At 34.8% G+C, this 13,474-nt stretch overlaps 1 protein-coding gene across 8 annotated transcripts in view; it reads left to right on the top strand.

The window, feature by feature from the left end:
* Nucleotides 1-11,840, top strand: part of PRPF4B (pre-mRNA processing factor 4B) — a 31,763-nt gene extending 19,923 nt beyond the window's left edge. The window contains exons 8-18 of one of the 8 annotated variants that reach the window (XM_057493641.1): nucleotides 1,593-1,683; nucleotides 2,367-2,514; nucleotides 3,494-3,631; nucleotides 4,286-4,439; nucleotides 6,973-7,087; nucleotides 7,677-7,828; nucleotides 8,247-8,333; nucleotides 9,169-9,255; nucleotides 10,343-10,620; nucleotides 10,947-11,081; nucleotides 11,590-11,635. In XM_057493641.1, the coding sequence (XP_057349624.1) occupies nucleotides 1,593-1,683; nucleotides 2,367-2,514; nucleotides 3,494-3,631; nucleotides 4,286-4,439; nucleotides 6,973-7,087; nucleotides 7,677-7,828; nucleotides 8,247-8,333; nucleotides 9,169-9,255; nucleotides 10,343-10,546 (1,176 nt within the window). In that variant the 3' untranslated portion in view covers nucleotides 10,547-10,620; nucleotides 10,947-11,081; nucleotides 11,590-11,635. Of the gene's footprint in view, nucleotides 1-1,592; nucleotides 1,684-2,366; nucleotides 2,515-3,493; nucleotides 3,632-4,285; nucleotides 4,440-6,972; nucleotides 7,432-7,676; nucleotides 7,829-8,246; nucleotides 8,334-9,168; nucleotides 9,256-10,342 lie in introns of those variants that run through there. The other 7 variants (XM_057493642.1, XM_057493644.1, XM_057493640.1 and 4 more) reach the window with 7 other exon arrangements.
* The last annotated feature ends 1,634 nt before the right edge of the window (nucleotides 11,841-13,474 follow it).

The raw sequence follows: 13,474 nt of genomic DNA, 5'->3' as shown, positions 1-13,474 counted from the left end.
ATATCTACTTTCATTATGTACATAGAAGGATTCAATGTTAACATTTGGACAATCTTAAGTGAAGGGTATCAGGGAACTTTGTACTAGTTTTGCAACTTTTTTCAAAAATCTGAAATTAGGTCAAAATTATAAAACAAGTACCAGCAAAACAGTTTGAGAGGTTTATGAAAGTTAAAACACCAAATGACTTAAATGTGTATTTTTTTTTTAAACAACTTATTCTTGGGTTTATATAAGTGTCTGGTACTTAGGTGAGACAAAATGGTAATAATTTCCAATCCTTTATTAGAACAGAGTCCACTTTGCTTCTATATTGTAGGTGATTGAGAACTTAAGGATTTGGAGCCTAGTAGAATTGACTGAAACATTGGAAATGTTCTAAGAAGTAGGTTAAGAAATTTTGGTTCTTTGGCCATTTTATTAGTGCCTTTTCTTGAAAAAGTCTTGAAACACATACAAGATTATGAGACCATTTTCATTATGAATTTAGGAGAACATGAGAAATAAGGAGGCTTTGGTAAGGGGAAGCCCGCAGCATAAACATGTAACACAGAAATTGAAAATGGAATGGGATAAGCAATCAGTGTTCAGAACCCTGAAGACATTGATAATTGGTTTAAGTAACACTCTTTGTAACGGGGACACCAAAAAAAAGACAGGTTAAGAGAGGATGAAATGATCATTGAGCCAAGTACAGTATGGGCACCGGTCAGTATTTGTCTGGATGGTATGAAGGATTTTCTGGGTATCATGGAGTGATGTGTAATGACTCTTCAGAAATATCAGATATTCTTAATTTCCTAGACAAGTTCAACTAGTGCAGCTAGTGACATTTCATGCACATACAGGGAGAGAAGCAAGGGGTGTTTACATTAAATGGGAAAATTGGTAGGTGAAAGAGTTGGACACTGTTAACTGAGAACTTGTCTGTAATTTTTGTCCTCCTCTATCAATAGCTGTAGAAAATCAAATCTGGTTTTACATTTTTTTATTTTAATTTTTAATGGCCTAGCCCTAGTCTTGAAAGTTTTTGAAGATACTTGGTTAATTTTTTTCCTGAGCATTACAGTGATACACGAGACTTTGGTAATTGTGTTTCCACTATATTGTAGTTACTTACATAAGTGATGGTAAGAGTTTAATTTGGCATAAAATATTTTTACTAAATTATAGCTGATTTCACCCATTTTTGTTTTAAAAGAAGTGCTCTACCATGGAGCCCACACTTTCAAGTGTGGACACTTGAAAGCAAAAGGTCTGGTTTCTAGTGCAGCAGAATGTGGGCTTGGCAAGGCTCAACATCTCTGGGCTTTCCTGCCTGTAAAGACAGAATAACAATTCCTACCCCACAGTGTTTGTAAGGATTTAATGAAGACCACATTTACAACAGTATTTTGTAAATCGTAAAACCCCATGCCAATGTGGAATATAAAAATGATCATAATACAAAATGTAACACGGTAAATGCTAATTAATTGATTAGACAGAAAATAAATTGATTTCTGTTGGAAAAAAAAAAAAAAAAAAAAGAAGTGCTCTACACAGCTATCTGATTAGTGGGTAAATACCTCATGTTGCCTCCTTAATTTCAGAGTGCTCGTCTTCGAGCTGCTGGCATTGGAAAAGATTTCAAGGAAAATCCCAACCTCAGGGATAACTGGACTGATGCAGAGGGCTATTACCGTAAGTTCACAGTTCTTACTGATTTTAGAGTTCATTTTAATATTTTGTAAAAGGTGTGTGTCTAAATACAGTTATATATTGTAGAACTCTGAAAGTCAGTCACATCACGGTGCCGTCACTAAAAAGTGTGGCACATCTAGCAGCTGTGCAAACCCGTGTTTTATCTCAGTAAGCAGCTAAGAAACATCATAGATTGAAGTGAGCAAAGACTTGATGTGCAACTTAAATCTATTTCAAGTTATTTTCAGCAGTGAGATAATCCTCCGGAAGGAAGGGGTAACCTCCCTTGCTCGTCTTGATCTGAAACCGAGATTAACAGCATACAAAGAGTTTGGGATGCCAGTTATGCAGTGTTTGTCCGGCAGGACCACAGTTAGAAACACTTCATTGAGCACATTTCTTCCTACTCAATGTTAAATCATTAACTGTTGATAGGACAGCGGCAGCTCTTCATGTCATGATTGGAAGTAGGCACACAACTTTTAACCACATTATGAAAGTGACCAGTGGGGACACAGCTTTGATTCTCCATTGTGTCTAGGAAACCAGGCACGCTAGAGATTTGGCACGTTTTCAGTGATTGCACTGTTCACTATTTTTTGGTTTATTATGAGTATCCCACAGTTTTGTTGAGAAGTCTGTTTTATGGTCAGAATTTTCATTTTTTTAATTTGTTTTTTTAGGTGTGAACATAGGTGAAGTCCTCGACAAGCGTTACAATGTATATGGCTACACTGGTCAAGGTGTGTTCAGTAATGTTGTACGAGCCAGAGATAATGCACGAGCTAACCAAGAAGTAGCTGTGAAGATCATCAGAAACAATGAGCTCATGTAAGTTCAAAAACATGTAATGAAACCTTTAATAATACAGGTATTCACAAATGAACCTATTTTTTAATGCCATTTTGAAAAAGTATAACACAGTCTGTGTGAAACAAGTATTGCAATTATAAAATGACAGTAGTTCCTTTAGAGTCGATGTTTAATTTATAGCCATCCATGTGTTCTTTGTGAAGTACTAGAACTGTAGGCTGATTGGAGTTAGTGCATTTCATTACCTACTGTGTGCACTAATATCAGTTTAGATTACTTTCTACTGCTTGTATTATGGCTATCTTTTGTTGGGAATATTTTAAGATTAGAGATGAGAAATAAAGGATCATACTGAGTAGAGTCACTGAGAATATGGTGGCCTGCAAAAAGTGAAAATGTAGTTCTGGGAATTATTTGTATCTTTTATCTAGTGCCTTTTTCCTTTAGTAGAATAGAGTTAATGGCTATATCTGTATGTATATCACAGACTGAGCTAATGTTAAAGACAACTTGCCATTGGTTTTGAAACATTAGCAAGAAGTGTTATAAATTGATACTAGTGTTAGGCTACCCTAGGCTTAGGAAATTTTGTTTTCAGAAATTAAATATTAATATCTGTTGAGACAACCATTCTTAGACTCTTAAAGGAAGCAAACTGTTCAGTGTGGTTCCATTTTTAAAAACATTTTAAGATCAAGATATTTTGGGATAAAATGTGCAAGATTGATTTTCCTTCAAGCAAGCTAGGTTTGTTCCTTAGTGTTTCTGTTTTCTTAATTGATTATTTTGGAAATTAACTCCATTAAAATGGTATTTGGCTAAGTATAAAGTATTGTGTTAATGATAGAGACCTTTCATTCCTTAACAGATTTATTAATGGCACTTTAAAAATCACAAACTGTAACACATTACCTCTGATACATCAGACTGGCCCTAAAAAATACATATTAGTTTTGGTTGTATTCAATTTTTTACCTAATTTTCTTTTTCATTTCAGGCAAAAAACTGGTTTAAAGGAGCTAGAATTCTTGAAAAAACTTAACGATGCTGATCCTGATGACAAATTTCATTGTTTGCGACTTTTCCGACACTTTTATCACAAACAGCACCTTTGTCTTGTATTTGAGCCTCTAAGGTACAATGTCAGCCCTGCACATTAAACTGAAAATTTAGCTGCTTTATCTCTACCAAGCTCATTTGAATTAATGCCCTGAGAAATTTTCTGGGTATTTTAATTTTTTCTAGTTAGCCCTAGTTTTTGTTTTTTAACTTTTGGTTGAAAACTAGTTACTTGGCAATCAATGTATAAACATTAAGTGACTACCTACTATGTGCCACACACTATGATTTCCCACGTAGCCTTCATTCAGTAGAGATTCTCTGAAAATTAAATACTTCCAGCAAGGACTAAGCCAGAATGAAAAGAGTTGTGGGTAGTGGAGTAGAAATTTGATTTTGGCCTTCAAAAATACGGCTTCATTTTTGGGCTTTGAAATGTAAACCCATTCTAAAATCATGAGAAATTTTATCATTGCATGTCTTCCCTTTTATTTATTTTGAAAAAGGAGTTTTATTAGAAAATTATGTTATATACACAGTTTCATGAGCTCTCCTGTCATTGACTGAATAATTTATCACATGTTTAGGGTAGGGATTCTTAGACAGTATTTTCATTGTAATTCATATTTTGGATTTGATTTTACTTGATGTTTGAAGGTGTTTTTGCCTTATTTATAATTTGCATTTTAACCCCTAATTTTGTGTTTTGTTTTCCTCTCTTCCCTAAAAGTATGAATTTACGAGAGGTGTTAAAAAAATATGGTAAGGATGTTGGTCTCCATATTAAAGCTGTCAGGTCCTATAGTCAGCAGTTGTTCTTGGCATTGAAACTCCTTAAAAGGTGCAATATCCTGCATGCAGATATCAAGCCAGACAATATCCTGGTAAGTCGGTCAGGCTGCCTTTTACATCCATTAACTTCTAAACAATAATGTGATTACAACTTGTATTATTCTAGAAGTGATATAGTAGAATAATAATTCAGGATATTACTTTTTTTCCTTTTGATTGGTGGATTTAGAGTACTCAAAAATCCCAAGAGTGCTTTAATTTAGTAATGGCCTTCCTCTGGAATCTAAATAAAAAATGCTACACATGTTTTGAAATTAGAAATGTTCACAGTTCTTGAACTCTAATTTTATGGACTGACAGAACTAGAGGCATTTAAGGGAATTACCCTCTCTTAAACAGATAAGTTTAGTTTAAAGGTGCCTGGGAGTAATTCTTTTTTCCTTCACTTTTTTTTGCTTTAGAAGCTGTGGCTTCTAGGGGCCCAAACACAGTAAATCTCAGTTGTGATTAGGTGTTGTATTGAAAGGCATCCCTTTCACTGTCTTTACCTAATACAGTGTTTATTTTTTTGAAATAATAGAAACATACTATCATAGTGAAATGATTAATACACACACACACACACACACACACACACACAGAGACACACACACACACCCCCTTCCTTCCTGGTCTCATTTATTCACCTTAGTCTGTGGTTAGAACTGAAGTAATGTTCACAATATGGGGATTCCTAGATAATCTGCCAATAACATGTTCCATACTTTAAAAAGACAGTGATCCCATTAAAGTTTATTAAGGACTCCTTATCAGTAACTTAGCTCTTAGTTCAGATTTCTCTTTTTCATCTTTTTTAATACCTTAAAATATTTCCTTCCAGACTACCACATTAATAATGAGGCATTCCATTTTAATACGTATGGTGTAAGTTAATAAAGTCATAACTTTTAAAGATGCTGAGTAACCACAGTGAAATGGTAGGTACATTATGAATGAACTGTAGACATGCCAAGTCAACTTCATAGTGGATTTTTACCTTTTTTCTCTCTCTCTCAAAATTGTGAAACATACATCCATACCAAACAATGTATAAAATATACAGGTAATTTAAAGCTGATTATATATAGTGAACATCTGTGTGGCTGCCGTGGAGGTTAAAAAATAAGACAGTTGTTAGTATCTAACATGCTCATGCTGTTCTTAAAATTTCATTTTCCTTTGAGTTAAAGCCAAACTAGTACAGGTTTTTCCATGAACTCCAGACACTGAATGTTTCTCTTTCCTGAGGAAGAAAAAAATGGGCATGAGAGACCACATGGAGCTGTTTGTTAATGAAACAAAGCTTTTTTATCTGTAATTTCAACCATCAGTGTGGTTAAATACACATTCGTCATGGGGCAATAGAAGTGTAGCCAAACCCAGGTGCACATACGTGTGGATACACTGCTGTTACTTCAGGCATTTTGGTCAGCCCAAGAATTCCACCGATTTTTTTTTTTTAAGTTTCTTAAGTAGCTGAATGCAGTTTGTACATCAGAAGGCTTCAAAAGTGCTCTTCTTTTTGAGGAGGCGTGTTTTACTGATTCCCCAGAGGAAGAGCATGGTTACTGATGTGACAGTTAAAATTAATCTTTTCTGTTACTAGCTTAGTTCTGTGGATATCCTCTAAGAGACCAGTCTCTTAACACTGACCAAGCTTTGTGATATCCCAGTTGAGTGCCTGGGCCTGTTTACTGAAAGTGTTATGTTCTTTGGGATGGGAACCGTAGGCCAAGTTCAAGTCCCAACTCGGAATTTGTGTGTGTCTCTTTTGAAGGGGGGAAGGGACTCTGGAATATGAATTATCTTCACTTGTTAATCCTGAACATGCTTCTGACTCATGAGTGGCAGCAGTCAAGGGAGCACCTCCAGCCTTTCTCAGCAGGTGTCACTGTTACTGTGTATGTGGAAGTATTTACGAAGGAAAAAACAAATGACTAATATAGAGTTTATCAGTTTTGCCAAATATACTTAATATTTTCTTGACTAATATCTTCTTTATATTTAAGGAATTTAATATATTTACACTTGAAGTGATTGCTAAATTTGGGATGGTCTGGCAGCTTCGGATGAAGAATGTTTACATCATTTTTGTCCCATTTTAATCTGAATCATACTGCTTCCTTTGCTGTCATAATTTTCTGGCAACTGAAAGTTAACTTGAGTCAGCTGAAAGTTAATCTAGGTCTGATTCCTTAGCAATGAACATCTTCATGTTCCTATAAATAGTAACTTTACCTTATTCAGATATACTGGAGATTTTTAGATGGTACCTTGCTCCAGTGAGGTATTTCTCTTATCTACTCTTTCCTAAAGAGCATTTTTAAAAATAAAATTTACTTGGTATTAGCCCACATCTCCTCACTTTTTGGGGAAAAAAAATTGTTTTTAACTAATTATGTTCAGATACTTAGAGCTCTTAATTTTCCATACTTAGGAAATTGAGTTATAAAATAACTAGAAAAGGAATTTTAAAATAAGCAACTTTGTTCTCAGTATTGGAAATAACTTCTCAAAGACAACTGTTTTATGTGTCATAATTATTCCTGGCATGAATTAAAACTTCAATGATAAAATGTTTTGCAGGTTAACGAATCAAAAACTATTTTAAAGCTCTGCGATTTTGGTTCGGCTTCACATGTTGCGGATAATGATATAACACCTTATCTTGTCAGTAGATTTTATCGTGCTCCTGAGATCAGTAAGTTTCTTCCAATGTTCTTTGACCTGGGCTATCATATGCAGTGGAAACAGCATATTTAATGTCTAAGTACTCTTTTCCATCGCACTTCAGCCGCTGCACGAGGTCATTGAGGAGGAAGGGAACCATAGCAAGTTCATCCTCCTCAGGTGGAATGATGGTAGTTGTGACAGGAGTCTTGATCATGTCTGGCAAGAGTAGCAAAACAGTTGTGGAAAATCTTCAACTTTAGAAGACTGTTCTTGATTACCCAAGGTCTGATTATCAAATTTATGGATTGTATGGGACCTTTGTTTTTTCCTCTTCTGTTGCCTTCCTTGAGGCTGATAGCAACTCCACCAAAGGTGAAATAAAAAAAAAAAAAGAAAGAAACATTTTCTTTTGCCCCTTCAGTTCCTTCCCCACTCCCTCATTTCTTAAAATTTTTAAATTTAAGACTGTTAAGGAATAATGGAAAAGAACATGAAACTAAATCCAAAGTGAAGTATTAAGATCATGATTATATAGTCTAAGCTAAATTAATCCCCCATTAATGGAAGTAAATAGTAGTAGATTTTGTCATATGCTAAAACTTCTATTTTGTTTTCAGTTATAGGTAAAAGTTATGACTATGGCATAGATATGTGGTCAGTAGGTTGTACCTTATATGAACTCTATACTGGAAAAATTTTATTTCCTGGCAAAACCAATAACCATATGTTGAAGCTCGCCATGGATCTCAAAGGAAAGATGCCAAATAAGGTAGGACATTTGCGCAAGCTTGTTTTTTTTTTCAGGGTCTAGTAATAGTTTCCTGCATTCTGACAGATTGCTGACAACTTATTCCTTACTAGTGACTATTAAACAATTTCAGAGAAGCAGGTGTGTGGCTACTATTATTCTTTAGCTCTTTCTCATTTCTGCTGTTTTAATTAATGGTTCTAATCAGCCAAGAGCTATCTAAAGAGAATAAAAGATTCCATTTCCCTTTTCCCCTCTAAAGTCTTTGTTCTTTTCTTTACCCTCTTGAATAAAACAGGAGGATAGAGGCCTATAGTTTAGGGTAGAATTGGAATTGAAGAAGAGAGAATTGATGAGCATAAATTTGTTAAGCACCATATATATGACTGATATCTCTGTTCTTCCCTTGTTTTATTTATTGTCCTTGAATGATGGGCAGAGAAGCAGCAATACTCTTGGGAGCAGAGCCTTACTGGTAACAGCACCAAATATGCTCGAGAGCTGGAATGAGAAAGATGAAGGTCAGGTTAGTTAGCTGTGAGGAAAGGGCCCAATGATCAGAGGGTGAGCGGGTGGATGTTGGAAAGGGAATCTAGCAGCTGTCGATTTATTAAGGAGTGGAAGTTGTTTGGAAAAGGAAGGTACCAAGAAGATTCACTTGAGAGACATCTAACATAAAACTCACCTTTAATGCTTCACCTATAGTATCAGTTTGTTTGATTAACACAAAACGAGAGCTTTAGGCATTTATAAAAACACCTGTGAGCCAAAGCTTAGACTTTTAAGATTTTAGTCTGTTTGCTGAATTTCTGAATAGTTCAGATATTTCTCTGAATTGTTCAGAAGCCATTGCATTTTTTAGATAATTGTCCAAATTCTGTTATGTTGGACTTGTTTAGAGTAACTTATATAGAAATTCGCTATGTTGATACTTGTTTTAATGAGGTCTGACCTGTATCACTTTAGAGCTGTTGAAACATTATTTGTAAAATGTTAGTTTCTCAGTTGCCAAGAGAACAGGCCCCAGTTGTGTATTATTTTTCCTGTCTAAAAACAAATTATTTTAAGTCTTTGTGTAATCCTCAGTTCTGATGAATGAAAGCAAAACTTTGGAATTATAAGTTTAAGTCACTGCCTGGGATAATATAATTTCATGTTCTTAAGTAGTTTTAGGTACAGCATCTGTATTAGTTTTTCTGAAGATGATAATCTAGGCTTTCCAGAACAAGGGATCTAAAATCATTTTCAAATGAGAGACTCAGACTAAATAATAGTTCTCTAACTTGTTAGGTATTAAGTTGTTAGTAGGCCAGACTTTCATGATAGTTCAAAACTCAGATTTTGTTCTCTTTTATTGCCAGATGATTCGGAAAGGTGTATTCAAAGACCAACATTTTGATCAAAACCTCAACTTCATGTATATAGAAGTTGATAAAGTAACAGAGAGGGTAAGTCTTTTGTAAGTGTGCTACATTAAATGACTGTCTTACTGATATTGAATTGAGTACTGGTGGTACTAGGAGCTATGAATATTTTAAAACACTAAAAATCCCTTTTTTCTATTGGCCAATTCCTGAATAAAACACATCAGGTTATGAAAAAGAATATGTTTTAAAATGTCTGTCTAGTATAATGAGTTTATTTTCATTATAATAAGTCATGTTTAGGCCATCTTTCTCTCTCCTTTGGATCACTTCCTTGCTCTGAACTCCCCATCCAGCTTCTGTACTGCCAGAGTGATCCTTTTGAAAAACCTAATCATGTTACTCTCCCCGCTTTAAAAAAAAACCTTTGTTGGTTCTCTTTTACCTGTAAGATAATACATTTAAAATCCTCAGAGTAACCAAGTCCTCTGTAATATGAATTCTGCCATCTGCAGCAGTGTCCCTCTCCTTGGGACTGTGTAAACCCCATTCCACACTTGGCAGTTAGCTGAAGGACCGGCTGCTTCAGACCTTTGTGGCTTTGTTCACAGACCATCCTAACTTTATTTGTGCCACCACCACCCCCAAATATATTTAACTTCAAGCAAGTGAAGTACGCATTCTTTATGAACCTTTCTAAAGCTTCTGTGTTGAAATAAGGAGTTCTTTATTTTCCCCATTGTGTTTTGTGTTCCTAACTTTGTCAGAGCACTTACTGACATTTCATGGCTTCTACTTGTTTGCATGTCTGTCTGTTACCTCTGCAGGGTAGGTAAAATATAGTTCAAACAACAAGTATTTACTGTTGATTTTTAATTACTTATGTTTTTTAATTCCCTTAGAATTCCTTTCTGTTGTCATTTTTATTTTTTTCAAAGTTAAATTACAGAATTTTTTTAAAACCGATCTTAGGTAACAGGGTTGACCTTTCTCATTAAGTTATTGATTGCTTCTTGAGAAAATGTAGAAGATAGAGGAAACAACGTGAACCTTTTAAATGAGTGGATGAGATATATAGTCCTACAAATATTTTAATACATAAAGCAGTCTGATTTAAGTTATAGGTATTTATTAACTTACTTAGAGATACACATTTTTAAAATTATTTTAGGAGAAAGTTACTGTCATGAGTACCATTAATCCAACTAAGGACCTGTTGGCTGACTTGATTGGGTGCCAGCGACTTCCTGAAGACCAACGAAAAAAAGTGCACCAGCTAAAGGACTTGTTGGACCAGATCCTAATGTTGGACCCAGCTAAACGGATTAGCATCAACCAGGCCCTGCAGCATGCCTTCATCCAGGAAAAAATTTAAACGAGATGAAGAAGCGCCAAGGGTTTGAGTAATTAAATACAAAGACTGAAGAAATTTCACAGCAGTTTATTAATGTATATAAACTTATAAATATTTCTCCAGCAAATTTGAGGAAGCATGATATATTTGAATTAACACCAAGGGTGATAATTTCTTTTAGAAATGTTAGTTAATCTGTTTTGTGTCTTATGTGAAATTTCACTGTAGAACTGTTTTAATTGCCAAGACTGCACAGAATTACAGTGCTAATGTAAATGATTGCAGTTCACATAAAAGACAAAAGCATCTGTTATAAAGTAGTAATGCTGGGTGGTTGATTTATTTTTAGCAAACTTGGCTTCATTTTGGTCTTCAGATAAAATGGCCAGCATAAATGCTGTTTATATTCACATTTTCCTAGGTGTGTGTGTGCAGGCCACAGCAGCATGCCCTTGGTGTAGTCAGTGCCGAAAGGGGTCTGTTCCTTCTTGAGCCTGCCTGCAGGGATGGTCTCCTCTTTTAAAGCAGGTTGTGTACAACATTCAGTACACTGAAGGTAAGCTAAACCATCAACATCACTAGTGTTTTAAGATGTTACTTTATTGGAACAATTGACAAATGAGGGATATTAGCTTTGTGGCAGAATTTCCTGCATGTGTGATAGCTGATCTTGTATTTTTTGGCATTGCAACTGTGGCATAGTTACAATTTCTGTTCTGTTTATCACATTTAAAATTTGAAGAGTATGCGCTTGATGGATAGAGCGCCTTCAGTGTACTGTTTCTTATTAACTTTGATTTTTTTAAATCAACTTGCTATAGACTTTATATACATTTTGTTAAATACAGTTCTTAGTGACAGAAACAATGCGTAGTTTTCATTTACTAATTATAAATGTTGAGGCCTAATTCTGAAAGTCCTCATATTTAAAAGTTAGATAGACAAACATAATGAAATTTTTAACTATTTGTATGTCATTTTGAAAGTGTACTGCTTTATGGTAAAAGTGTTTTTCATTTGTTCATTGTTTTCATTATTTGTGATCATGTTGTCTTTCAATACAGGCATAAACCTTCCACTCTTGAACAAAGCAGCTGCTTTTTAAAAGCGGTAATTGCTTCTTTACCTTTTATTTCTTTTGTAAATGAAGCTTTTCTTTAAGAATGTGACTTTAAAGTGTTGTCTATTGCATAAAACAGTTGACACTCACTTATTGTAAAGTAAAGATTGTTCTGCTGCATGTGAAGTGGACCATGCAGATTTCTGTATGTTCTCAGTATGCATCACTAGGTAATAAAGTCTTTTGTGAACAAGGCATTTGTAGCCATTTTTAAAAGTTTTTGTCTTCAGTGCTGGTAAGTCAGGTAAACCATAAATAGTTAAAAGCAACCTTTTGTTTCTTCCTTTAAGTCGTTAACTTAAAAGAACTATTTGTTAAAGATATAAACCTAGCCACAAGTTTATCATTTTATTAATAATTAGGATCCTAATTATTTCATCAAAAAATCCTACCAGTATTGTCAGTCTTCAGTGTAGTGAAATAATTCCTATAGGTTATGGCGTACAATTCAGGATTTAACTAATGTTTCTGCTATTTTCTCACTTTTCCTTTTGATGGTGCGGAAAGAGAAAAAAGGAAAACGGGGCACAGGCCATTCAACGCCTTCTCCAAGGGGTCTGATTTGCTGAGACACCAGCTTCACCTTCTTAACAAGGTTATTTCTGACAGCATGTGTAGATAAACATTTAGCAACAGTTTTAAAAAAATCGTGTAAATCGGCTTGGTTTTGCAACACAAAGGAATTCGTATTCTTAACATGGTAGAAGAGAACTTTCAGAAATGTATGTAATCTTTTCTGTTTGGGTGGTAAAATTAATGCTTGTTTCCCTGAGGAATGGGGAAAATAATCAGATTTGGGGGGTTTAAATAATATTTTTAAATTGTAAATGGGATTTTTTTATTCACCCAGGCACCTAATTACAACAAGCATGCACATTTTGGTGCATTCAAGAATGGAAATCAGAATAGCAGCATTCTTCTGGTGGGTTTTGCTCCATTTAAAGACATGAAATGAACTACAGGAAGGTGATAGATGATATATTAAGCCAACTTTGAATCTACACCCAGTCTCTTCATGGTTTAGACTTACTAAATAAATACAAGGTGGTTTCCATCTTCAGGTAGAACAAAGCCTTGTCAGTAAGGCATCACAGTTGCAGCTTTTCTGCCTTAATTTGAAACAGATAGTGATTTTTCCCACCATTATTTACTTTATTTTGGTGATAATATGCTGCATATTCAAGTCTTGTAGTTTCCCTCAAAATAGCTAACCTTTTGATACTTCTGGTGATTTTCATGGCTTCATTATATATAATCATTTAAGTAAGTTAACTTCCACTAGAAACAGTTCATCATCTTATGCCTTCAAGACTATTACGTGATCTTTAAAAAACAAAGTTGCTTGTTACTTGTTCTTTGTGTTGTAGGTGCAGTTCAGTGGACGATGATGACAACCAGAAGACATGAGCTAAGGTTTCTGTCCTATAAAAGATTTAAAGAAAAAACAAACTCCATTTATTTTTTTGTCTGAAGTTCTTAGTTTTCAGCATTATGATTTGGGTTTTGTTAATGTTGGTACTTAGAGCAGTAGTGCTGTTGTGTTCATCTGTGAAGTGCTTATGTCACCACGCTTCCTGCCTCTCCCCACTCTTCCATCCCCTTGGTACAAGACTCTTGGATGATGAGATTCCACATAACATGATTGTCAAAATAGGTTCCTAACGTTTGTTAGAAAAACAGCAAGCACCAAAAGAGCATAGGATTTAGGTGTTTTACTTCCTTGGCAGATGCAAAAGAATAGAAATTGTAATTTTAAGAACACTGTTCACTTCCTTGTTCTGTTCTTCAATTTACCTTCGGTAACTTTGTTTTAAACAAGTGCTCCAGCC

The sequence above is a fragment of the Manis pentadactyla genome, chromosome 16 (assembly GCF_030020395.1).
Source record: "Manis pentadactyla isolate mManPen7 chromosome 16, mManPen7.hap1, whole genome shotgun sequence".
Classification (NCBI taxonomy): domain Eukaryota; kingdom Metazoa; phylum Chordata; class Mammalia; order Pholidota; family Manidae; genus Manis; species Manis pentadactyla.
This window is presented reverse-complemented; position numbering and strand designations above follow the sequence as displayed.